We start from the raw sequence: 26941 nt of genomic DNA on the forward strand, positions 1-26941 counted from the left end.
AAGACCCCGGATTTCTCCGTCCAAACCTCCAACTCACCCTCCTCAATAACCGGACGAAGCCCCCAAATGTTAAGATTCAATATTGAGGAAGGGTACAAGAGGTGATCGAAGAATAACCACACCGATCCGGCCGGGTAAAGTCAAACGATGATTTTAATGAATACACGCGTGGGAAGAGAACTCTGTACGCAGACAGGAAGTAGTCTTCGACTTAATCAAAGCATGAACAGATATTTTATAGCATCAGGGTTTATTTACTGACGCCCCTTCATACGTCACAGATACATTTTATACATAGATCAGATCAACATCATGACTTTTCACCTAGAAAATCATCTTCTATTTTCATGGCTAGCCCTTCCTGTCTACCTTTCAGTTCTTGTCTTGTTCCTCTTTCTTGCCGAGACACCAAGAAACGGTTCCTCTTTTACCAAGACAATTTTGCAGTTACAGCCAAACATAACTAACCTCTCCTCTAAATAAATCTAATTTAAAGTGTGTGTGTGTGTGTGTGTTGACCTCACATGCTCTTTCTTAATTCACCTGTTACACTTCTGACCTTTTACCAGACCAGAAGCTCACTGAGACTATGTGTATGTCTTCTACTAAATAAATGTTTTAATCAAGAACCTCTACTAAAACCTTAATATAAAATGATAAAGCTATCTGTTACATTGTTAAAGCCTCGTCTTAGCCTGCGGCTCAAAATAACTTCCTGCTTCTTTCTGCATACAACTTCCTGTCAGCCTGCAACTCAGTCTTTCTGAAAGAGACACTGTCTAAACCTTGGAATGCAATATCCATGCTGCAAATTATATTATTAATGCAATAACAATTATTTAACAATAGCAGTAAAATAATTTCCCTCCTCGACAGTAACTAAGTAATTAATTACTTTTGAAAATAAGTAATCAGTAAAGTAACGGGATTACTTTTTTGGGGGAGTAATCAGTAATTAGTTACTGATTACTTTTTTCAAGTAACTTGACCAACACTGATGGTCACACCTCTCTGTTTTCATCAAAAACTGTGTGCTCAAGGGGGGGAAGCTATAAACAACTGAAACGTAAAGCTTGCAGAAACACAGAGATGAGATGAACAGACTTCAAAGTCCAATACAGCACTATATGTACACGGAGAAGGGGAAGTGGAGAAAGCCGGGGATAACGAGACACAGGTAAACTAAATTGAAGGATGAGCCAATGAAAGGGTAGCTAAAATCAAGGCACAAGGAAAATGCAGGAAACCACATAAACAAGTAAACCAAGAGTCAAATAGAATATTTACATAAATAAAACGAAAGTCCAAAAACTTAAAAACATTTGGTCAAATCACCCAGGACCGTGATACACTGTATGCTTTTGAATCCATTAGGTTGCGTAAAAGGAGAAATCGTCAGCTGGATAATTACTGGATTTCTACCTGAATGGTGTTTGAGCCAGAAAACAAGAATCAAACTCAGGCTGGTTGTTGCCACATTCTTTATTTTTTTTTGGCAGAAAGTACAACAATAAAGATAATTGTAGGGCCTCTACAATATATAGTGCCTCAAAGCAACTTTTGGTGTGAATTGGCACTATATAAATAAAATTGAATAAAGAAGATGGAGTGAAGTAGTGTTTCTCTGTGTGTCTGCTGAACACTGTCCTCAAAAACAATGTTCAGCATTTGGTCGGCAACTGGTCATTCAGTCGTAGTCAGCATGGAAACCACTCTTGCCCTCTCGTGATTCTGTTCGCAGCCAATCTTACTTCTTACACCACTCATTAGATTTGTCACCTGAAGTTACCTAATGAGTCCAGGACATGCCGATGGAGGCTTCACCTTCGTATTTGGATCCAACAGATCTGCGTCTGCGAGCTGCTGCATTACAATTCTGGATGTTCAAACAAAATACAACTGAATTCACTTCATGTTTTCAGTGTTGTGCTGTGAGTGTAGTTAAATGAGGATAAAAATGTACAGAACAATATAATCTAGTAATAAACAGGTGTTTAGTTAGAACGTAACACATGCACCTGCTTTACTTAAAGCACCAAAATGATTATATATGACCATATATGTTAATGGTGTGCTTTGGAACAATGAATAGATGGTTAGGTTTGTGCATAACAAATCAAGCCCTCCTGTAACAGGTGGGATGAATAGGTAAAGCTTGCTATGAGTGTTTGACAGTGAGGCCTACCGGTATGCAGCTGGTCTCCTCTTTGGGACACAGGTGGAGTTTGCAGTGCAGGTAGACTTCACCAGAACCCCCAGTGAACCGGAACATGTTGAACGAAAACAAGGTGGAGGTTCCCAGTCCGTTTTCCTCCACTGCCACTGTCAGGTCAGCAGGGTTCGCACAGCTTTTCATAACCACGAAAATACACGTTATTGAGGAGCTGATAAAGGTGATCAAAGTGAACTTATGAGTGACTCTGAGTATCTCTCACCGTTAATGATCAGATCATGTCTTGGACTGCTGGTAGGTGATGCCTGGTTGGTTGCCCAGCAGGAGTCGCTCACCACAGTGACCATGCTTCCATCCAGCCCATTAGTCTCCAGCTCTACCCAGATCCTCTGGTTCAGTCTCACTTGACTGTTCAGCTGCACAACTTGTGTCCACCCAGCGTCGGTGTAGGCCTTGATAATCAGAGTGTAATTCCAAGCTCCACATGAGATCTTCTGTGCAACGGAGCTGCAGAATGCACACATTTGCACTGTTAACAATGCCCACATTTTAACAAATATTCAAACAATACCTAGCAGCCACTACAAACCAGTCTCTGATTCTGAAGGTTGCAGTGTTGATGTTCGGCTGACTGTGAACACAGGAGAAGTCGATCTGGACTTGGTTGTTGCGAGCAGAGATGGGCAGTAATGCGTTACTTGTAACGCGTTACTGTAATCTGATTACTTTTTCAAGTAACGAGTAAAGTAAGGGATTACTATTGCAAAATCGGTAATTAGATTACCGTTACTTTCCCGTAGGAACGCTGCGTTACTGCGTTACTAAAACCGTGATTTTTTTGCGAGAATGTCTCATGACAGTGACGTAAGCAAGTGCGCCGTTGGTGACAACAGCTGTGTGCAGATCGACAATGGATAATATATCGATTGTGGGAGAGAGTATGAGCGTGCAGCGTTTAAAGTGTGGAAGTACTGACCTTACTTTGAGTTTGATTCCATAAAAAGTGACAAAAACATTAGTGTCCGTTGGGCGTGGGAAGAAAACTTTTTACAGCGAAAAAAACCCCTAAACTTCCAAGCAAGCACCGAGTGCGCTACGACGTAATGGGAAACTCACAGAGAAACTCGCGGATTCTTCAACTGACCGCAGCACACCTGCACCAGGGTAAACCTCCGCCTACCCCCAGTCCTGCTTTACAGGTGAAAATAGAGCAAAAGGACCGCTGAGTCTTTGACTTTATTTATTTTCTGCTGTGTTTTACTTGCATCTATTTGAAAGACTGAGTGTAAACACAAAAAATATTTTATTTTATGTGCTGGAATGTGCAGAAAATAGGTTTAAATGTTAAACTAATTTATTCAAGTCAGAGAATGTTGCATATAATTATATTTTTTCTTGATGCATAAAGTTAAAAGATTAAAACTGATAAAACAAGTTAAAAAAAAGAGCCTTTTCCATTTGATTACATTTTGTATGATGGATTATGTAGAAAAAGTAGAATTGGGCTGAAAGATCTATCGCTTTATCACCTCTTCAGGTTGTAAATCGTGTTTTTAAAAAGTAACTAAGTAACTAAGTAACTAAGTAATTAATTACTTTTGAAAATAAGTAATCAGTAAAGTAACGGGATTACTTTTTGGGGGGAGTAATCAGTAATTAGTTACTGATTACTTTTTTCAAGTAACTTGACCAACACTGGTTGCGAGTGATGACGTCAAAAGAGTAATTCTGGCTCCTGATGGTGTTCTTATAGATGACGTAGCTGTTGTTGGTCTGCAGGGTCACATAATCAGATACTAAGCAAGTTCTTCATTGTTTCATCTTTAACATCTGATACCCTTTAAGATGTTGACTGACTGGTATAAACTTCAGATGACCAAAAATTTTAGAATTCACAGAGATCAAAGCTTAAACAGCAGGAGATGAAACCCACCGTGACCACCGTCCCACATCTGTTGCTGCTGTTGAAGCTGAAGGTCACCATGTGGGTGAGCTCGTCCACCTGACCCCTGCAGGTCGGGTAGTTGAGCTGTAAGGCAGAGTAATTGATGTGTTTGTCCTCCAGGAGACAACCGACCAGAGTGACTGAAGCAGAGTCCTGCATGCAGACCGTTGCATCACCTGAACGTCACAATATCAGTCAGAAAAATCACAATTAGAAGCTTTCCTCCATTATTCAGCCCTGTTGTCATGGTGATGTCACAACTGTCGTACCCAAAGAGTTGATTTCTTGGTACTTGGAGGAAAAAATGGCCCGACAAAAGCAGCGAGTGTCACCACTGACCGTCTTCTCACCACAGAACTCGTGATCGCTGCAGGTCCTGTCCTGACAGAAGGCCTCAGAGGCTACAGAGGAACACACTGATGTATTATCCTGAAAACGTGGGAGCTCTAAAAATCCACAGTTCAGGTCTTTAACAAAGGAGAGCTTATTAATGTCTTATTAAGGTCTTACAGCAGCCGGTCTTTGATGTCCAGCCATCCTGAGCGTGGTTGTGTAGACTGCAGGCTCTGGCGTAGGCCTTCAGAAACTGACAGTTGAGTCCATCCACTGCAGGATATTTACACAAAGTGTTGGTGCAGGCGGTTATGTAGGGCTCTGGGTCAATGTCACTGTTACAGGAGGAGAAGGGCGCCTCCTTCAGGAGATTACAGCTGTACCACAGACAGAAGAAGAAGTTGAAGATAATAAAATGATAATCTGTAATCAGATGTGTTTATTTTCTATCTGTGCTGCAGTTACATGTGATGTACCACAGAGATCAAGGTACAACACAGATGTTTCCTGCCTTGTGGATCAGTCTGCTCTCCGTTCAGTCACACTGGTGCAGTCGATCGTGGTGTCAGCAGGCTCACTGTACTGCATCTCACAGCTAGGGGGCGACAAACAACAAAGTTCAGGCTCATTCATACAAACAGAATATCTGCAACAGCAGCAGCAGCAGTCAGAGGGACTCTGAGCTTGTGATGAGGTCTTACCTGGTGGAGCTGTACTCAGAGAGCCTCAGGTCACTCAGAGACCTGCTGGAGTTTCCACACAGACCCTCCACAGATGAACCAGCAGGTCCTGCAGAGGATCAGGACAGAATGAGTCAGATCAGCATCAATATTCAAACTGGACAAACACAGAAGAATAAATAACAGCACAGTTTACAGTTTACGTTACATGAATTAAACTTTATCTTCTGTACCTTCTAAGAGGATCTGTGCGGTGTAGCCGTCAAAGAAGACAGAAATGTTGAGGTTGGAGAGCGACAGCTTGGCAGTGACTCCAGTTTGGTCCTGAGAGAGCTGCACACCATGAACCAGCTGAGGCAAACTTTCAAGGGTCAACATGAAGTTGTCCAGCTGCATCACAGCAGAGATAAAGTGGAGGAAACACTGAGTGAAACATGTCAAACACACAAACAGGCTGATTTCACAGCAACAGCTCTGAAAGAACTGCTTCTAACAGCCCTGAGAAGAACGATGCGAGGAAACACAGCAGTTTCTTTGCATAACCTAAACTTGCACCACTGACCAACAATCGACCGAATTGTTATGACCATTAATTAATTGCCATGAGCACCATTGAGAATCGGGGAATGGCTGCAACAATGTACATGGCAATATGGTTAAAGATGTACCCTTAGCTTGCCTGACGCAGCTTACCCAAACTCTCCCGCCTTGTTCCAGGTGAATATGAACACCTGGCCCATCTAGACGCAGTATCACGCTGTCCAATAAGCTCACATCTTCATGATGGCGGTCTCTGAAATTTGCCACGAGGTACAGGTTTGGGATTGACGGAATAGAAACCAGAGAGTAAGCACACCGATCCTTGATGAAGTTGAGTTGGCCGTGGACGTTGATGACAGTTGGGCCAGTCACAGTACAGGTGGTGTCCACTACACAGCTGATGGAAGCAAAGAAGAAAACAATCAACCACTAACCTCATAAGCCGCTGATGAGGAAGAGACCAAATACACTAAATAAAAAAAATTAATTAAATTACATTAAAAAAAAATCCCTTAACGCATCAGATCTTTCTTTTAAATATAAATGGGGTTATATTCACGTGTTGTTTCCTTGACAACGCTCCAGTGGACCACAGCCAATGGTTTCAAGGACTGCAGTTTCAGAGCAGGTGAGTTTGGAGCAGGTTTCTGGATCAGCGCTCACCACAGTGTCAGGTTCATATGCAATACCTGAGAAGTGATGGACGGTTTACTTTAGTTTAAAAACCAACAAGAGCAAGCAGAAAGGCACAGCACTCCCTGTAACATCCCAGAGTCAAAGTAATGAGCCTGAGATTCACCAACCTAAGTGTCTGCATCCACTGATATCTTGTATTGTATTCTTGTACACTGTAGTCACCTTGATACCACTGATGTAGACTTCCAAGTCCTAAGCAGAACCGCACAAAACTCATGTTACACAGCAAAATCTCCAGTGTTAAATTAACACTGGAGAGTGTCTATATGGGTGCACACCTCTGAGTGTTAAATACAACACTATTGAGTGTTAAATTAACACTTTGACAGTGTTATATGTTTAAAAGTAACCTAGTCAGTTTTGAAGATTAACAATGGCTAACACTGAGCAGTGCTGATTTTCTAACACTGGAAAATAACTCAAAATGTTAGAAATATTTTGCATTATTCTCCTGAATTAGAAGAAGGTGATAACTATTGCATTTGTTAAACTGATTTGCATTGCATTAGACTGCTGATTTATTGTGAATGAATGATATTGTTTTATGATGCATTATACTGCTGAGTTATAAGAAATACTGTTCGCAGAAAGTCATCGCCTTATTTGTCTGATTAGAAGAGAACAGAATATACTGGAGTTTTCTGCCCCATCTCAGCAGGAGGCCGTAGCTTAGGCGCTGTGTGAGAGAAAGAATGTGAATCTCTCAGGCCTGAGAGATTGAACTTTAAAGCGCTATAAAATATTCTTACTGAAAACAGTCGCAAAGTATTTTTCTCCATGATTATAATGGGCTTGGGAGAAAGATGGGACATTGATCACATGAGAAGTCCTGAGCCTAAAAGGATTGCAGCGAGTCAATCCAGTCCAAAAAAAACACAAGGAACTGTTTTCCTTTAAAATGATGACGTCATCTTGCTGGTGATGGAGGCTCGAATAGGTTGCACGTGAGACTCCATTATCAGCAATATCTGGTATGAATGTGTGTGGATGTATGCATGTGACTGGACTGTGATGGACTGACGACTAAAAGTTTTAACTGACTTGATACTGAGACAAAAACGGTACCGACTTTAGGATTAGTAAATGTCCACAAACAATTCACCCAGCCTGTAAAAGAAGGGTGGATGTTTTGTTTTGCTTCGTTTTGTTTTTGCAGGAACAGAAGGATGACAGAGACTAAAGGGGGAGGCTGTAGCTTCACATGAGTGTGAAATGCAGACTTAACCCTTTGGTTGCTAATTTTGAGTTACTGATGTTTGCATTAAGAAAATTGTGTTTTAGTAGCTGTGTTTTAATTAATGTATCACATTATATTGTTGGGAATGTTAAATGCTAAAGTGAAGAAAAGGTTTGATTTCACTCATGACTGAACGTGTTATTATTAACCATAGCAGGCCACTGTAAAGAGTCAATTAACTTTTATAGAGGAAAAAAAAAAGCCAAAAAACCCTCTATTGAGGTCTGTGAATAACAGGGGAATGATAGACTTGTCACACTCAAAATGGAGATATGTAATAATAAACACTGGTCCCCGTCTTTTAGGTCCTTTCATTGAAATAGTCAATAATTCAGAAAAGTACAGATATAACCGACAGGGGCATGTGCTGAGGGGTGGTGCTGCACAAGAACAAGAGCAAAATAAAGAAAAATATTGTGTTTAGCTTTGAGAAATTCAAATTAAAATGTACCATTACACTCAGAGGATCAATATGAAATTCGATATATGCTAATTTTGTGTGTGAGTACATGACTGATAACTGTTCTGTCCTGAGCTTTTGTTTTTACAGCACCCACTTGACCACACCAACAGTTTCTCGCCACCAAAAGGGGGTACTTGCAAAGAATAGGGAGGAATATCATCAAAACTGGGAAAGGTAAGCCCCGAAGGGGGTGATAACACCATAACTTTCACTTATGGTCAAATTCTCAAAATTTGACCCCAAACTTGAAAAATTCTTCAAACACTTAGAGACAGAGTGGATAAACATAATGTCGCAAACCACATAAGGATGGAGCATTGGAATTGATAAGATGGTGAAATAACACGCAGGAAAAATATTGACCATGTTGATTATGTTTATTCCAGTGTACAGAGATTGGCTAATCTGACCAGGAAATGTTATAAAATGGATTGTCGGAACAGTCAGCATTAAAGTCACCATTGACAGTCCAGACCAAGGTTATTATCGTTAACAAAAACTAACGAAATAACGAAAACTAGAAGTGAAAAAACATTTTCGTTAACAGAAATAAAAATAAAAACAAAAAAGGAAAACTAACTAAAACTGTAATGAGTGTTCACAAAACTAACTAAAATTAACTGAATTTATAGCAAAATGTGTTTCGTTTTCATTGATGTGTGTGTGACATACGATAGTCAAGGGTGAAGATGAAGTTTAGTTTCCAGATTTTTTCTTGCTGTCTCATTATGCCAGCAGGTGGCAGTACGTTAGTCGTGTCATCTGTGTTGCTGCCAGTGTTGCCAACTTAGCAACTTTGTCGCTATATTTAGCGAGTTTTCAGACCCCTTAGCTAAAAAAAAGACGTGAAAGCGTGTATCACTTTTACTCTCAACAAGCAGCGGATGCTGTAACGCAGTCAGTTCTTGTTTTACTGTTTTACTCTTATGCTGTTTTGTGGATCACAAGGTTTAAAACTAGTTATAAACACACAAAGTAACTCCACAAGAGTGCCTATTTCGGGTCACTTTTGCCGGTCCAAGCCCAGGTAAAGGAGCAGGGTTGGAATTGTGTCAAAAAAACAAAAAAACAATAATTGCTAAAAGAAATTTAATTTATAGTTCTAAATAGACTCTAAATGCATTTAGGACGTTTTTTACTCACTTTATGTCTCTTCCACGATGTTATTTCTCTCTCCAACAACTTAGGTTACAATGAGATTAGCATGACCAATTATGCAAATTAGGCGATGACGTCATTTAGCGACTTCTAGCGACTTTTAGGACAACCAATAGCGATTTTCCTTATTGAGGAGTTGGCGACACTGGTTGCTGCTCCGTCCACGCGCAGACTCAGGTCAGGAAAAGTCGGGAGAAAGCGCCAGAGTCCAATTTGGGATTACTTTGAATATGACTGTGTTTTGGATAAAGGGGCATTTCTAAAGGGAAAAAACTCCCACAAATCTTAAAGTGCACTTGAAAAGCTCACACCAGAAGGCTAACCTAGCTTACCTTGAGAAGGTAAGGGAGCACACTCAACCCTCTTCCCCAGAAAACAGAAGCTAACCCCAGGCAAGACAGCGTGATGCATCCCGAGACAACAGGACGGGGACATCTACATAACTGTGTGAGTCAATTGCCTTCAAAAAGTTTATCAATTCACTTGAACCAAAATTACGACCATCCTGGTGCTGCAAGAGTTAATAGTCTCAATACCCAAGGATAAGCAGAAGAGCATGACTGATATGATGGAACGGGGATTTCATTACACTTAGTTATTGCAAACACAACTAAAGCTATAACTGAAACTAATCAAAACTAAACTGAAACTAAGGATTTTCAGAGAAAAAATAGAAACTAAACTAAACTAGCAAACAATTGGTAAAAACTAATTACAACTGACAGGAAATTGAAAATCTGAAGTCGAAACTAAATAAAAATAAAACTAATGAAAATTGCAAAACTATTAAAACCCTGGTCCAGACTAAGATGGCGTTGGACATCTTCAGGGCGGAAAAGTGTTGGTGTGAACAAGGTGTGGTTTGGCTTGTTGCATATATGTTTCAAGATGATACAGCTCTGGATGAACCAGTTACCAGGGCATGGAAGGAGGACGGACTCATTAAATGAGGAGAAGAAATTTTCTGGGATTGGTAACCCTCTGGGTGAGTGGTTGACTAAAAGCATGCATAAAATAAAAGCTATTTTTCATTATTGATTGGTAATAGATTGATAATTGGCCACATTTACAGCTGTATTGACTTGTTGTGGACGTAGTCTACTTCATGTTTAAGCACTCTAATTAACAGATTGAAAATAGTGACATTAAAGGAAGAGTATGCAGCGCCACCCTGTCAGACGCCAGTGACGGTGGGGCTCAGTGATTAATTAGGTGAGCTGCATTCATGGCTGAATCAAAACATAGATTCCCCTGCTGTGGTCAGTGAGGGGAAAACAGGGGGAAGTGAAATTAAAAGAGGCATGGATAAACGTTTATGTGTGAAGGTTATAAACGGGATAAAAGGGGGTGTTTTACTGTTATTTTAGCATCAGCATTATTATTACATAAGAATCATATAACAAGCATTGCATTAAACATTTTTTAAGCTATTGACATTACATTAACATTTGTTTTACAGTGATTGTTATAACCTCAGGTTAATCTTCTATTTACAGGTGTTAGAATAATCATATAATCTTTCATTGCAGGTGTAACTATGATCACTTTTATACATATTGCAGTTTGTTGCTCATTATAGAGTTGTGCTGAAGTTAATGAGGGTTAAAAGCTACAGTCAACGCGATGTTTGGCTGATCTATGGACTGGAGTGACTTCGAGCATAGAAGGCCGCACGCGCTTACATAACACTGATATCATGCTTTTCTTTGTGCTCTTTTATTCAGTTATATCTTTTGCTAAGTTTTAAGTAGTGGCAGTTGATTAAACAACATTCATTTAATATTACATACCTGATTCCGAGCATTACACACAGATCAACTTAACAATCTGCAAAACCTTGTGGCTGCATTGTTGTGTCTCCATAAGGGACAGTTGGCTCCAGGAGATAAGTGGGAGTCAGTGCCTGTCCTCGAGGAGGAGAGAATCTTCCTTTGCTGTCTCAGAAATAGTCAACAGGTTCATATTGAAGTGAAGTTCATATTATTACAGGTTTTGTTTCTTGGCAATTCTGCGGACGCAGGCTCTGGGCAGAGCCAGGAGTTGAACAGATCTAACATGACAATTAAAATGATTTCATTCCCTAACACAGGATGACAGGACTGGAGCAACGACACTGGATAGGAGAAAGTCTCATACTTTCTAAGATACGAGGTCACTAACCTTTTCTTTTAATTTTCTAGCTCTGTTGATTTGACACATGGGAATGTGTCAAAAAAGGGGGGAAGTTGAGTTTTAACATCAAACAAGGATTATATGAACATTTTTATGACTTCATTTGTGTTTTAATGACGTAGGTATAGTAAAGCTTAAGCTAATAGAGGTTTCCGGACTTTTTTATAGAATCAGTGAGAAGCATAAATCATTATTTCCATGTTTAAGCGTTAATCATTGAAATGAACTGAATAGCGTTTAGATGATAAAATGCCTGTGTTCATGAGAAGCTGAGTACCACACTGAAGAGGAAACCGTGGGACAGTAGGCGGAAGCAAACACATGAAAACGGGGGGCAAATGTTAGAATTAAAAATGGCTAATTTGTTTTTGATGTCTTTTGTTAAAATGAGTGGTTTTAATAATTTTCAGACACGCCTTGCAAATGTGCTTATAATGAGTTGGCACTTGGTCTTTTGAAGGTCATAAGCTTCGTTCGGCGTGATGGTCCGGACTGATATATTGCAGGTATTGACTTTGAGTGCAGAGGGCTAAATGCAAACACGCTTACACACACATAGGATATGATTAGAATAAGTCCCTGGGACATTCTGAATATTCTAAACCAATTCTGAATCGGCAGAAGATCAGTAGATAACAACATTAGATTATTAGGGCTAGGCAGAGAGGTGTTTTGGTTTTCTGTCTCTTACAGAGAAAAGAACAGACACCAGACGAGGTCACAGATATACGAGGATCCTTCGCAGCAGAGACAGACACAGTGACTGCCGAGACACCAACTGGGTTCAAGTGTCATGGCGCTTGGGCTCCGATTAGTCACCTCAAAAGGATGGATCCCATAAACACAGCAATAACCATGAAGGGGTTGGCGGAAATCCAGGAACACCAGACCAGCGAGGTTCGAGAGGCTCTTGGTCAAAAGGGGGACACGTTCCTGTTCCTTTTTCTGGAGGATACACAGGACCGGAGGATACACAGATCGTTGTTTGAAATCGGGGCAGAATAATCCCCTGATCTGTGCAACGACTGAAGGGTTGTCTAACCCCTGAGGTTGAAGAAAGACGAGCAGATGATCACCCAACTGGACGACACTGGTAGCTGCAGCAATAAAATAGAGGCTAAAAGCTCCTCGGACAGGGGTTCTAGTCTGAATACGTCTGGAGGGTATAAGGTAGCACCAAAATAAAGCTGTGGCAGAACTGGGGAGTGTCATCTGTACCTGCTACTGTTGTAATAATAGTTTTTCTTGCATCTGAACTGCGCAAACACAGAGGCCATCTCACATATGGTTCACCCAACAGGGGGACAAAGGACCTGAGCGGTAAGAAGAAATGAACCCGGCCACACTGGATTGCAGGGTGTAGGTGAGCTCTTTATTCTAAAGAGCTCAACAGGGGGAGTGTGGGATTATAATATTATTGTATGCCATGTTAGACCCCTAATTAAAGATTGTGAATTATTATGTAGTTTTGGTTTGCATTATTCTCCTGAATTAGAAGAAGGTGAAAACTATTGCATTTGTTAAACTGATTTGCATTGCATTAGACTGCTGATTTATTGTGAATGAATGATATTGTTTTATGATGCATTATACTGCTGAGTTATAAGAAATACTGTTCGCAGAAAGTCATCGCCTTATTTGTCTGATTAGAAGAGAACAGAACATACTGCAGTTTTCTGCCCCATCTCAGCAGGAGCAGATAAACAGGGAGCCAAGGTCGTAGCTTAGGCGCTGTGTGAGAGAAAGAATGTGAATGTTTAGGCTTTTATAATTAGGTGGGGGCCACTAGAGGCTATAAGAGTTTGATCAATGCTCCACCATTTTGAGATCTGAGGCTGTCTGCGTACAGTGTCCATCTCCCACGCGTGTGACCATTAAAATCATTGTTTGACTTAACCCGGCCGGACCAGTGTTTTTCTTTTGGCTTTTCCTCTTGTATCCATCCCCAATATTTGAATCCGTAACAGTTGTTTTCACAGGTGTGCTCTATATCTCAACAATGGCTCATATTAAGACGACAGTCTTTCACACAGGTCAAGTGCCTCTATGCACTTCATTAGTTTAAATATTTGCCTATTTTACTTCATCTCATATGTCATTGTACTGAATTTGAGCAACCCTAAGCTTAATGCAGATTACTTTTAACAACTATCCACCTCAATTAAATCTATGGTCTGGAGCACAGGCTGTTGTCGAACAAGCTAAAGAATAAACATTTTGTGTCAGCAAGGGGTGGGGGAAAGCCATTCACCAGAGCATATCTTAAGTGCTGCTGATGTGGGCTGGCCTTCTCCACACGCTCTTCAAGGCTGATGTGTTTTCTGAAAACTTCTAACATTTGAATCTCTTCCATTTATAAGCCTGCGATTAACCGCACGGCTCAGGTCTGCGTGAAACCCACGCAGCCATGGAGCCGTTGCTCTCTTTTATTTTTATTTAAATACTTTGTGCTGCCAGGAGCAAAGTCCAGCATAAACGTCTGTCACCCTCTGACACACTCTTGGTTGCTTAGGAATTCATGATAACAACAACAGCTGCTGACGTCACAGACCACGTGTTCTGCTCCTTACACACTCACACAACAACAACAACAACACAAAAAAGGGCTATTGTCCAGCACAATCTGGACCCCGCGGAACTTCTCAATACCCCACAAAGCGGCGGACCCCACAAAGCGGTCTACATTTCTCCCCACTAAGACGGCGAACCAAAAAAGTTCGAACTGCGCAACTCTGCGACTTAATGCTTCTGTACAAAAAAACCCCACTGAGCGGCTTTGTACATCGCCCCACTAAGACTGCGAATTTATCCCCACTAAGCGGCCACGGACAACGCCCCACTGAGCGGCGAAGACGTACAGTTATAGAGTTGGACTCTAAATTTACTCGGTGTTGCTTAGCGTGTAGTATAGCCTCGGATCCCGCCGATCGCCATTCATCAAGGAGAGAAAACAGACAGCTCATCCACTGGCCTGATGACAAACTCTCACGTCTTGGGACTTTACTACAGGAACTTCCTGGCTGACGTCAGTCTTTCAGCGTGTCTCTTCTCCCCTTGGTGAATGTCGACTCCAGGGCTCCGGCTCTCAAAGGACCAATTAATGATAGGTTTGTAGCTTGAACCTATTCGCTGGAACGTTGAAGACAATATAATTACACAGCAAGCAAGACACGAAGTAGGCAAAGTTCTTCTTGTTACTCATGCATGAGGGAGACCTGCCTGGAGCCAAGTGTCGTTCCACCACTTGACCTCCGTCAGACTCCCAGCCAGGTTCCCCATAGCACTCCTTTTATTGTGGTTACATGAATATGCATAGGGTCATAACATACGACGGACGTCTACATACAAACAAAGAGTGTGTGTGTGTGTGTGTGTGTGTGTGTGTGTGTGTGTGTGTGTGTGTGTGTGTGATAAGTGATAAGTTAACAGCGATGCAGGTGGATGCTTCTCTGGTGTCCTGGATTGTTGATTACCTGACAGGAAGACCACAATATGTACGTCTCCCACAGTGTGTGTCTGACAAGGTAATCAACAGCATAGTGGCACCACAGTGGACTGTCCTCTCCCCCTTCCTCTTCACCCTCTACACCACAGACTTCAGCCACTGCACAGAGACCTGCCATCTTCAGAAGTTTTCTGATGACTCTGCGGTGGTTGGATGCATCAGCAGGGATGATGAAACAGAGTACCGGGCTGTGGTCGACTCCTTTGTCACGTGGTGTGAGCAGAATCATCTGCAGCTCAACGTGGCAAAGACCAAGGAACTGATCGTGGACTTCAGGAAGACCAGGAAACACTTGACCCCTGTTTCAATCCAGGGGGTCAGTGTTGACATTGTGGAGGTCTATAAATACCTTGGAGTACACATTGACAATAAACTGGACTGGGCTAAAAACACCACAGCACTTTACAGGAAGGGCCAGAGTCGTCTCTATTTTTTGAGGTCCTTCAACATCTGCCAGAAAATGCTCAGGATTTTCTACAAGTCTGTTGTGGCCAGTGCGATCCTCTATGCTGTTGCATGCTGGGGGAGCAGGCTGAGAGTCGCAGATGCCAACAGACTTAATAAACTGATCTGTAAGGCCAGTAATGTTGTGGGGATGGAGCTGGACTCCCTCAAGGTGGTGTCGGAGAGGAGGATGTTGTCCAAGATAAAGACAATGTTGGCTAACACCTCCCACCCACTCCATGACATGCTGGTCAGTCACAGGAGCACGTTCAGTGAGAGACTGAGATTACCGAAAAGCACCACTGAACGACACAGGAAATCTTTCCTGCCTGTGGCCATCTCCCTGTACAACGCATCCACTTAACACACTGTTTACTGCTACAGCTACACAGCAAATTCAAAAGTGTTAAATGTTTTGGTGTTAATAGTCTTCTTGCAAAAGTAGAGTTGATTTTACTCTAAGTAGAGTCACATTATTTTAATGTAACTCTGAGGTGTAAAATGATAGTAGTTAAAATCGAGTGTTAAAAATGAGTGTTTCTCTGTCAAATCTGGAGGTGTTACAATGGAAACATTAACTCTTGACCTCTTAACTCTGAACTCCTACAGGGGCTATGACAGCAATAGAGTAAATTCACAGTCATTTTTTCAAAGATTGTTTCAATTATTATCATGAGCTTTTACTTCTGTGGCTCTTTGGAGCAGGGGCGGAGCGTGGGGGTGGCTTACTGGGCTTAAGCCCGGGTTGTTTTGTCAGAAGCCCGGGGTCTTTTGGAGTGTAATTTTTTCATAGTTAGATGTCTGGCTGACAACTGTATAAAACAAAAAGTACACACAATATTCGAAGCACATAGTGCACACTGTGGGAATTTACGACTGTGCGTGAATCCCCCCTGATATTGGTATGATCCGAGCTCAGGCACTAAGCGACTGAGCGAGGGGGCGGGGCAGCTGCTGCCTGTGAGTGCGCTGTTGGAGAGACGGAGCCAGCCAACCATACTAAGGAGAGCTTAAGTTTGACCAGGTACCAAAGAAAATCATTCATACCGTACAAATAATGTAAATATGATGGTGCATCACGAAAGATTGATATCAAACTGATCACTTGACCAATATTACGTTACTTGCTCTTCAAGTGAATCAACAAATGGCGAAATGAAAAGCCGAACAAATGCTATTTTTTTTTAGAGAGTCTTAGCTTACGTGTGTTTATTTCATATTTTCAGTTCTTACCCTCCCCGACTAAATCGGTTTCAGTTATGTACTGAAATATAAGAATGGACATTAGAGGGTTCTTTCAAAGAAAAAACTCAGGTAAATGTTATTTTATATATTATGCTTTGTATGTTGTTCAGTATATTTCTATGCAAAACAAGAGGGATTTCAGTACACAGCAGGATATTCACATTTGTAACCAGATATTTACATACACTTTAGGGAGAAAACATAAAACATTTTTACTGTACAAGATCAATTTAGAGTAAACTTTTGTTTTAGATAAATATTGAAATATATTTTGAATTTGTTAAATGTCAGAATAAAGAGAGACAGAGCTTCTATTTTTTATCACTTTCATTAAATTTAGGAGTACATATACACTACGTTTATTGTTAATTAATAAGAAAACTCCAGAGGATTCCATTCTGAGCTGAAGAAGCTTCTGATAGGTTAGTAGAGTCCATGTGAGTAAATTGGTGGCACAGCTGTGGATGCATATAAGGCAAAACACAGAGCCTGTTTCTTTGACATGGGAAAATCAAGAGATGTCAACCAAAACACCAGGAAAAGAACTGTGGAGCTCCATAAGTGTGGCTCAGTTTTGAATACAATTTGGTGCCATTTGCAATTAAGAAATACAGATAGTTTCTCTCTTTACTCTTAAAGTTAACAAATATGTTTTTTATATTTATCAATCTAAAAAAATAAACATTTAGTCTGATTTGATCTTACAATTAAAAAAGTGTTTGTGTTTTGATCTGAAGAGTACATAAATATGTGGTTTCAACTGTATATTTGATGATTGTCAGCACAAAGAGGGAGAGAGAGGAACAGAGAGGGAGATGGAGAATGAGGACAGAACAGAGGTGGAACAAGAGCAGGTGAGACACACATGTTACTCAAATGGTTGTTTACCAAAAGTATCACTGTATCATAGGTACTCATGTATCTCGTACCTAGTGTTTCTTTTTAGGTTTGCTATTTTTCAAATTCTATATTTATTAAGTTATGCAGGCTTGTTTGCACAACAAGGCTAAATAATTATATAAACTTTTCTCAATCTAAATAGTGGACTTTGGTAGAATTAAAAAAATAAGTGTAGTGCAGGTCTATGATGATTTTTAGTGCTACTATCATCTAGTTCTGATTCTGGTTCTGTCTTGGTTAAGTCCTCAGTAGTCCTGATTTTGAACTCTTGTAGTCCTGTTTTAATTCCGGATCAGTTCTGGGTCTGGTTGAATTGGGGTTTAGTCCCTGTGTCTTGATACAGCCCCGATTTTGTTCTGCCTTGCTGCTTAATTAAAAAACTAGTTTAAGGTGTCCTGCACATGTGATATATATTTTTCCCTATATGAAGTCATTCTTTTTTGAACAAAACTCAAAACAGAGCCTATTAATCTTTCAGTCATTTCTACACCCCCCCCCCTCAAAAAAAAAAAAAAAAAAAAAAATCCCACATGCATACTACCCTTTAGGGCTAAGCCCCGGGTGTTTCAAATGTCTGGCTCCGCCTCTGCTTTGGAGTTGAGACGAAGCTGTGTGAAAGGCATTAGCCATGTTGCTCGGTGATAGCATAATATTCTGTTTTAGCTAGCTGAAAGGTATTGTTTGCGGCAAATACCACAGCCTTGAAAAAAGCTTGCATGTGAATTTTCAGTCAAACTTTTGGTCAAATACACCTAAAACAATGTCTAGAATGTGAAATGTTGGTATAATGGTGCTACTTGAAGCCTGAAAACGATCGCCCATAAAAAAAAACAAAAAACGAGCAAACAGCAGTAGCAGACGTCCTGACTGGATTCTACGTTAGCATTTAGATCCCTCCAGAGTTTTGTGCACACGGTTTAGGTAAAAATTAAAAAGGTTGAGGTTTTACATTTAGTTCAGTATTACCTGTTGCCTGTGTCTTTGTCTTTTGGGAAAATACTTTACACAAGTAATGGCTCAAAGAGGATTCCTTTTTTTTTTTTTTTTTTACTGTGCTGCAATTGTTTACTGGATTATTTGTGCCATTAATTAGTGTCAACTAATTTTTATTCAATCTCCACACAGGATATGCTTGTGAAGATGGAATATGGGGGAGAGCAGAAGTGCGTTGAAGTTCCACAAAGGGATGAATGAAGGACATGCATATTGTATTGAAGAAATGAAATAAAAATTCTAATGAAAGTGAGAACATGTATACTGTTACATCTTTCAGAAAATGTTTTGAAATTGTGGTGCACAGTTCAGAATAAATGTTTTTCAAAAACCATTGCATCTTTTTAGTAAATGTTTATTTCCAAAAGAAATTTCTAGAAGTTCAGAACAGTAAAATTCCCGCTTTTTAGAATGAATTAGAAGATAACTCTTAAGTAGTTAAACTAAAATACTCTTTGAGAGTTAATATATAAACTCTTAACACTAAGTGTTAAATTATCAACTCCAGACAGATTTGGTGTTTAACACTAAATCAGAGTTAACGTACCAACTCTCCAAAAAGAGTTAAATTAACACTCTCTGGTGTGGACCCATATAGACACTTTAATAGTGTTGAAATCAAATCCGACAGTGTTAATTTGGACATGCTGGATTTGCTGTGTACACATGTTTCTTTTTCAGCTATTTATTGATAAGTGACTTTTATGTACATATATATGTGTGTGTGTGTGTGTGTGTATATATTGTGCTATTCTTAGTTAGTGTAGTGTATGTCTTGTTAATGTTAGTTTATAATGGAGCACTGTAACAAAAAATAATGTCCCCTAGGGATCAATAAAGTATTCTGATTCTGATTCTGATTTTCAGTCAGATTAGGGTTATATGTTTGTTTGGGTCTTGACAACGCTTGAGATGGGTTTTTCTTTTTAGTTTTATGTGGATGGGGGTATTTTATTTAAAGAAACTTGGGGGAGCTGTTTTAAAAATTAACCGTGTACTTGTGGATGAAGACAAAGGCAACTGCGACCCAAGAGGTGAGCTCTTTTTTTTTTTCAGCATCTAGTCATTGATCTGAAGGATACTTTAGGACACATCACTTATCCTATTTAGCCTATTAACTTTACAACACAGCTGAATCTATAATGCTGACAGAAAGAGGGGATAATTGTAAAATGCCAACATGTTCAGTTGTTACATGTTACCAAGCCAAGAAGAAGGAGACAAAGGAGACACTGATACTTGATACAGACACATAGTATAATATAGTAAACACCAGTATGAAATGTAAAATTTGGTTCTAAATTTCTTTGTCTAATGTGTATAATGACACAAAATCACCAGGCAAAATAGGTACACTCGAATAAGAGGATAACTCTTATTTAACTACATTCAAGTACTGCATAAATAATTTTAAATAGGGCCTAAATTGTAGGTATTTTACAGGAAAGGAGAAACAAATTATACTGTAATTAATTTTTCAATACAGTGGTCCCTCACTATAACACGTTTCACCTTTCGCTGCCTTGCTGTTTCGCATGAAATTTTGCATGCTTTGTTTTTTACTGAGCCCCGCAGGGGACATGGGAGAAAAGAAATGAAGATGAACTTTTGCGAGATCTCGCAAAACTTCAAACTGGTGGGTAACAGACATCTCCAAAAACGTTGGAGCACCTTTGCAAATATATGATGTCTTGATAAAACAAGCAGATATTTGAAGTGTACACAGCTACATTCTCGCCTGAAAAGGCTGGCCCACAAAGGACACATTTGGAGCAGCCTTTGAATTGGGCCAGCCTTCGTCGCCTGGGTTGTCAGCTTCAAGCTGGCAGCCTCTGAAGGATGCAGCCTATTTTGTGAGATCTCGCAAAACGTTTGCGAGATCCCGAGTTACTTTTGCGAAATCTCGCAAAAGTTCATCTTCATTTTTGTTCTCCCATGTCCCTTGCAGGGCTCCGTAGTTTTTTCTTTTTCTTCTTCTTTTTTTTTTTCAGCACATTGTGTTCTGCATCCTGATTGGCTGTAGACCAGATAAGAGAGAGATAAGATAAGATAAGAAAAAAAAAAAAAAAAAAAAGAAGTTACAGAGCGTGAGCAGAATATTATATATATATACACACACACACACACACATATATAAATACAGAGACATATAAATATACGAAGGGGATAAATAGAATAAATAGGAATAAAAATAAAAATACAAGTGAATTGCACATTTAAAGTATTGAGGTCTATTGCACCGTTGACTATTAACAAGAGTATTGCACAAAGGTATTGCACAGTGAAGTGAAGAGGCGCTACAGCTTAGTTGTTCCCCCCTCCTTTGTCCTCCTGTTTCCCCTCCCTCTCCCCTCCAGAGAGGCGTTAAACAGTCTGATGGCGTGTGGGACAAAGGAGTTTTTAAGTCTGTTGGTTCTTGTCTTTGGGAGAAGCAACCTGTCACTGAACAGACTCCTCTGGTTGTTTATGGCCGTGTGCAGAGGATACCCAGCATTGTCCATAATGTCCAGCAGTTTTTTTAGTGTCCTTTTCTCTGCCACTGTCACCAGAGTGTCCAGCTTCATGCCGACCACAGAGCTAGCCTTCCTGATCAGTTTCTCCAGCCTGGATGAGTCCTTCTTTGCTGTGCTGCTCCCCCAGCACACCACAGCATAGAAAAGTACTCCAGCAACCACTGACTGGTAAAACATCCTCAGGAGCTTCCTGCAGATGTTAAAAGACCTCAGCCTCCTGAGGAAGTACAGTCGGCTTTGGGTGTTTTTATACAGGTGCTCTGTGTTGCATGACCAGTCCAGTTTGTTGTCCACCCACAGCCCGAGGTACTTGTACTTGTTGACCACCTCCACCTCCTCCCCCTCTATCTGAACCGGCAGGGGACCTTCTCTGGACCTCCCGAAGTCCACAACCAGTTCCTTACGGTGTGTTCACACCGAACGCGATGGATGCGAATAAAACGCCCCAAACGCCCCTAAATTGACGCGTGTACATTCGCGTCTCAACGCGTGTCCAAGAAAAGTCCATCGCGCGTCAAAATATCATATTTTGACGCGCGTGAACCGGAAATGTGGGAGGAATGTGGGAGGAAGTTGTGCCAGACCGGTATCTTTGCAAGATGGCAGCTTTCGAGCTAGCGCTTGAAGAGAGAGTCTCCCTTCTCTATTTACTGTGGAGAGCAGAGCAGCAGCGTAAAAGACGTCCTCGCTGTACCTGGGTCCATCAGGTCCTCCAGAGGCGTGAGCAGTTTGGTGAGTTTCACCATTTGCTCCAGGAGCTGCGCCTGGATGACGGCCGATTCCAGCGCTATCACCGTCGGCCAGTTTGAGAACCTGCTTTCCCTCGTCGGTCCCAGCATCGCCCGCCTAGACACCAACTACAGGCGCTCAATCCCACCTGCAGAGCGCCTGTCCGTCTGCCTGAGGTTAGTAAAAGTATTTAATACGGTAGTCCTTTATTGATACCTGTGCTAATATGCTAAACCATCCATTTATACACTGCTATCATGGATGTGCTATGCTAACAGTGAATGCTGTCGGTGTTTACCGATAATATTCCTAGTGATACTCAGACGGTCTCATCAAGTCCCGATTTAATTCGATTTATGCTGTTATCAGTGTTTGAATGATAGCATGGCTGTGGTGTCATAGGTATGCTCTCGGTGTTTGCTGATATCAAACTGGTATTAGGACCAATGTGGGTTAATCTTTGTAGTGATACTCACTCCTTTTTTTTATTTAGACCTGGTTTAATTCTGGGATAGTTGAATATTTGTATATAATCACCGCAGACTGTTTTGGATTATATCTAAAATATATCATGTAATTATCCTTATAATTACAAAATGTTTTATATAAGAATTATGTTTTGTAATTTGTAATTTTGGAATTTCAATAATGTATTTTGTAACTGCAGTACACATAATACTCATTTTAAACAATTTTGTCCAGGTTCCTTGCCACTGGGGACTCCTTCAGGACCATCACGTTCAGAGGCTGTCCTGGTGAGGGAGAAGTTCATGGCTCACTTCTCGGCAGAGGGAGCCGTGTCTTGGCAACCAAAGGAGTAGCCTGTTTGAAGTCTGAGTGACTTCCCCACAACGGCTCTTTTAAGAGCCACCCACAAACCTCTAAAGAGTGTTCCTGTCTTTTTAAATTTTTCTTAATAAATGGAGCTCTACGCCAAAATAAACTAACCTCTTTTTACTCTGCAACTTGTTTTCACTATGTTCCTGTATACAGTGTGGTGCAAAAGTTTGGGCAACCTTATTAATAGTCATTATTTTCCTGTATGAATTGCTGTTACAGTAAAAAATGTCACTTACATATATCATATAGGAGACACACACATTGATATACACTACATATTTATATTATTTCTCTTTTTTTGTGTTGCCAATTTATGCACCTGCTTGATTTGGTTTAAACAGTTATTGCACACTTTCTGTAAATCCAGTGAACTGCATTTCACTTCTCAAATATCACTGTGTGTCTCCTATATGATGTATTTAACTGACAATTTTTATTGTGACAACCAACGATTTGTACAGGAAAATAATTACTTTTCACAATGTTGCCCAAACTTATGCATCCCACTGTATTAGTATGTTTTGTTATTAGTGTAATATGAAACAAATTCTACTTTTGTCAAGTCGGGTGCCAATATTTGCTGTGTAGTAGAACAAAGACATTTGTCATTATAAATGTTTATTTGATAAAATATATAAATTCAGTAACAAAAGGACATAAATAACATAAATATATGAAATCTAACTATTTACAGACAGACAGGAATAAAAAGGACCCAGCTTGGAGTGGAAGAGCCTCAGGGAGAAGGAGGATAAACATAAGAACATTGTTTCTGCTCTGGAGAGCTGCTGCCTCATCAGAAAACTACTGATCACTAGAAAAATTTGCATTTCCTGCGAAAATGCAGTGTGGATGCTTTAAAGCTGAAGCTGTATGCAAAAAGTAGCTGAAAAAGCTGAAAAGTTGCAGAAATTGTAAAAACTTTGCAGAAGCAAAGGAACTTTGCTAAAATGGAATAACTTAGCAGAACTGCAATATCTTAGAGGAAACATAATACTTGGCAGAAATACAATAGCATAGCAGAACTTAGCAGAAATATTGTAACTTACCAGAAACATAACTTCTCAAAAATACAAGAATTTAGGAGAAATAGTATAAGATAACAGAAAGAATATATTTAGACAAAAATACTTAAGCATTACAGAAACACTATGATTTAGAAAAATAGTACAACATAGCAGAAATACTGTGATTTACCAGAGACACTGTGATGAACTATGAATATTGTAATTTTAAATTAAGACTATGTTTTAGCACAAATATTATAATTTGGCAGAAATACTATGATAAAGCACAAATACTCTGGTTTAGCACAAATATTATAACATAGCAGAAATACAATTATATAGCAGAAATGCTATATTTAGAAAGAAAAATATAATATAGTAGAAATAGTATGATTGAGCAGAAATACTACAATATAGCATAATAACAATGATTTAGCAGAAATACTATGATTGAGCAGAAGTACTAAGATGTAGTAAAAGTACTTTGATTTAACAGAAATACAATTATGGAGGAGTAATACTTTAAAATGGGAGAAATATTGATACACACACACACATACACAGAGCCTAAAGGGAAGAGTATTTGTGCCATGGAGTGTTAAGAATGTGAGGTCCATATTAGAAAAGCTGGTAAAATCATAAAAGTTTGCAGAATTGTAATAAATGATGAATATGAATTACTGGTCTGTGACAGTGTATTAATTTGTAGGGAAAAAAACATGTTGACCAAGGTGGAATCGAACCCACGATCTTTGGCTTGCAGACCCGTGTCATTACCAACTGCGCCACTGGGAAAGAGAGGAGCCGTTTTGAAAAACAGGGTGATGAGCAGTCAGAATTAGATCCCGGTGAGAGGCGAAAAAAGCCGTTTTTTGGAGTTACAAAACGTTGTGTAACTCAAAAACTAGGTGGACTAGAGGCATAATTCTTGTACTGGGTGAATCAGCGGACTTTGGTGTACTTTGACTGCGATTTTCATTGCTCTTTGTACAACCGTTGCTGAGATATGACGAGAGAGGAAACGGAAGACCTCAGACATGATTGGCTGGCTGGGAAGCCGTGCAGGCCCTGATATGTGATATGTGTCTGAGTCCGCACAGAGGATTGGCTGCCTGGCAGAAATATATAGAAATAGTATGATTAAGCATAAATACTACATTTAGCAGAAATACTATATTAAGCACAAATCCTATAAAAAGCAGAAATAGTATATTAAGCACAAATCCTATAAAAAGCAGAAATACTATATTAAGCACAAATCCTATTAAAAGCAGAAATAGTATATTAAGCACAAATCTTATAAAATAGCAGAAATAGTATGATTTAGCACAATAGTAATAAGTTAAACAGAAAAATTGGAAAAGCAAAATGGACAGCTGAAAAAATGCTGAACATGCTGAGGGTCCCTCAAATATACTTGTTAAATGAAAAAAATCAGCAAAAAAAATATATAACAGCCACACAATCAGAAATATGTACACATAAGGAAACACACATGCACAGAGAGACACACACACAAGATCCAATTCAGTCAACCAGTCTAAATATATTGAATTTGAATCTTAGAATGAGATCATCCCATTAAAAGGCCTTCTCTCTCTCTCTCTCTCTCTCTCTCTCTCTCTCTCTCTCTCTGTCACACACACACACACACACACACACACACACACACACTCACTCACACAGGGAGAGAGAAGTAAGTTTCTAGCTCAGTCAGCCATGGAGCTGCTGAATTTGAATCCACCAATCAGAGAGCCTGTGCACTTTTTCCCGCCAAAACAGGTGCATCTATTTACACACGCAGCACAGAGAGACACAGGATTATCCGGTTGTTCAGTCTGACGTCACTAGCCGTGTCTGGGTCTAAACTCCGCTGCAGGTCCATATATCAAACGATCACTATGGCATTACTGTGAGTTGAAAAACTGTCTAAAGTCTTTCATCTTTAATAAAATGATCAGCGTTCTGCTCTACCAGGTGTAACAATTGAGTTTAACATCCAGGCATCCATGAAAACGGAATTTATGACATTTAACGGAGTTAGAAGTTAGCAGGGAGTTAGCTCACTAGCTTCTATCTAAATACAATATAGCATGTCCTGACTGCGGGGTTTTGGAAACAAATTAAAACGTACAGCTCTGTTATCACTTCCAACATAAATGAAGACAGAAAGCTAAACAGCAGTGACGTTTGTAGGGTTACTGAAGTTTGGCTAGCTGGTATATAATGATGTGCTACGTGACCGCTAGCGACACAGCTATGTTAGCATAATATAAACAAGCTAACTTTTTTTCCACTTGATAAAAGTTACCGTGAGTGTTCTCGGTGGTCAGGAACAAATGTAATTGCATGGCAGGATGCTGTAAATGGACCAAACTTCAGCCAGGAGAACAACTGAGATAATCCATCCACAATACGAGGTTAGTCATTCATATACTGCTGCATGGGCTGGGCTGTAGTTACATCCTAAGGTTTTAAAAACTGAGCTTAAATAAATGATTAGCGGTAATAAAAGCCGAGGGAGGTCAACAGTGATCGCTGACTGTTTTAGGAGCTTTTTGAGATCAAATAGAAGAAAATACATAACATTAAACATGTTAACAACACAAATGCCATATTAAACGCAGACTACTTTAGACCCGGAAGTAGGATTCGTCGCGTCATCACTGAACAACCGAATTGCAGTCTATTTCTCATAATGACGACTCCCCTCAAACAAATGACCATAATTTCCTAACCGTAGGGGCTAGAGCGGTCATTCTTACACCGTTTTGTTCAGAAGAGATGGGGGAATCTTCAAGTGTTGACAATTTATCATTAAAATATGAATTTTTAGAGATATATGACATGGATGACTTGTTGACTTAGAAGCCACGAATTCCCCAATATGCAAATTTGAATGCCTCAGACCACATATATGATTGGCTGGCTGGGAAGCCGTGCAGGCCCTGATTTGTGGATTTGAATTCCTCAGCCCTCAGATATGATTGGCTGGCTTAGAAGCCATGAAGGCCCCAATATGCAAATTTGAATGCCTCAGGACACATATATGATTGAGTGGGAAGCCGTGCAGGCCCTGATTTGAAAATTTGAATGTCTCAGTCCTCACAGAGGATTGGCTGCCTGGGGACCTGGCAGAAATATATAGAAATACTATGATTAAGCATAAATACTACATTTAGTAGAAATACTATGTTTTAGCACAAATACTATAAAAAGCAGAAATACTATAATTTAGCAGAAATACTATATTAAGCACAAATCCTATAAAAAGCAGAAATAGTATGATTAAGCATAAACACTACATTTAGTAGAAATACTATGTTTTAGCACAAATACTATAAAAAGCAGAAATACTATAATTTAGC

The 26941-nt window shown here is 39.9% G+C and overlaps 1 protein-coding gene across 1 annotated transcript in view; it reads right to left on the minus strand.

The window, feature by feature from the left end:
- LOC112433408 (alpha-tectorin-like) overlaps positions 1–6584 on the minus strand; it is a 31983-nt gene extending 25399 nt beyond the window's left edge. Inside the window, exons 1-14 of the mRNA XM_076882123.1 lie at positions 6530–6584; positions 6231–6360; positions 5825–6068; positions 5365–5521; positions 5153–5240; positions 4985–5046; positions 4629–4829; positions 4388–4519; positions 4107–4294; positions 3868–3946; positions 2763–2832; positions 2420–2680; positions 2186–2348; positions 1790–1876 (exon numbers count right to left, since the gene is read on the minus strand). Coding sequence (XP_076738238.1) covers positions 1790–1876; positions 2186–2348; positions 2420–2680; positions 2763–2832; positions 3868–3946; positions 4107–4294; positions 4388–4519; positions 4629–4829; positions 4985–5046; positions 5153–5240; positions 5365–5521; positions 5825–6068; positions 6231–6360; positions 6530–6584 — 1917 coding nt within the window. The remainder of the gene's footprint in view (positions 1–1789; positions 1877–2185; positions 2349–2419; positions 2681–2762; positions 2833–3867; positions 3947–4106; positions 4295–4387; positions 4520–4628; positions 4830–4984; positions 5047–5152; positions 5241–5364; positions 5522–5824; positions 6069–6230; positions 6361–6529) is intronic.
- Positions 6585–26941: the final 20357 nt, after the last annotated feature.

Source organism: Maylandia zebra, linkage group LG3 (assembly GCF_041146795.1).
Source record: "Maylandia zebra isolate NMK-2024a linkage group LG3, Mzebra_GT3a, whole genome shotgun sequence".
NCBI classification, from domain to species: Eukaryota; Metazoa; Chordata; class Actinopteri; order Cichliformes; family Cichlidae; genus Maylandia; species Maylandia zebra.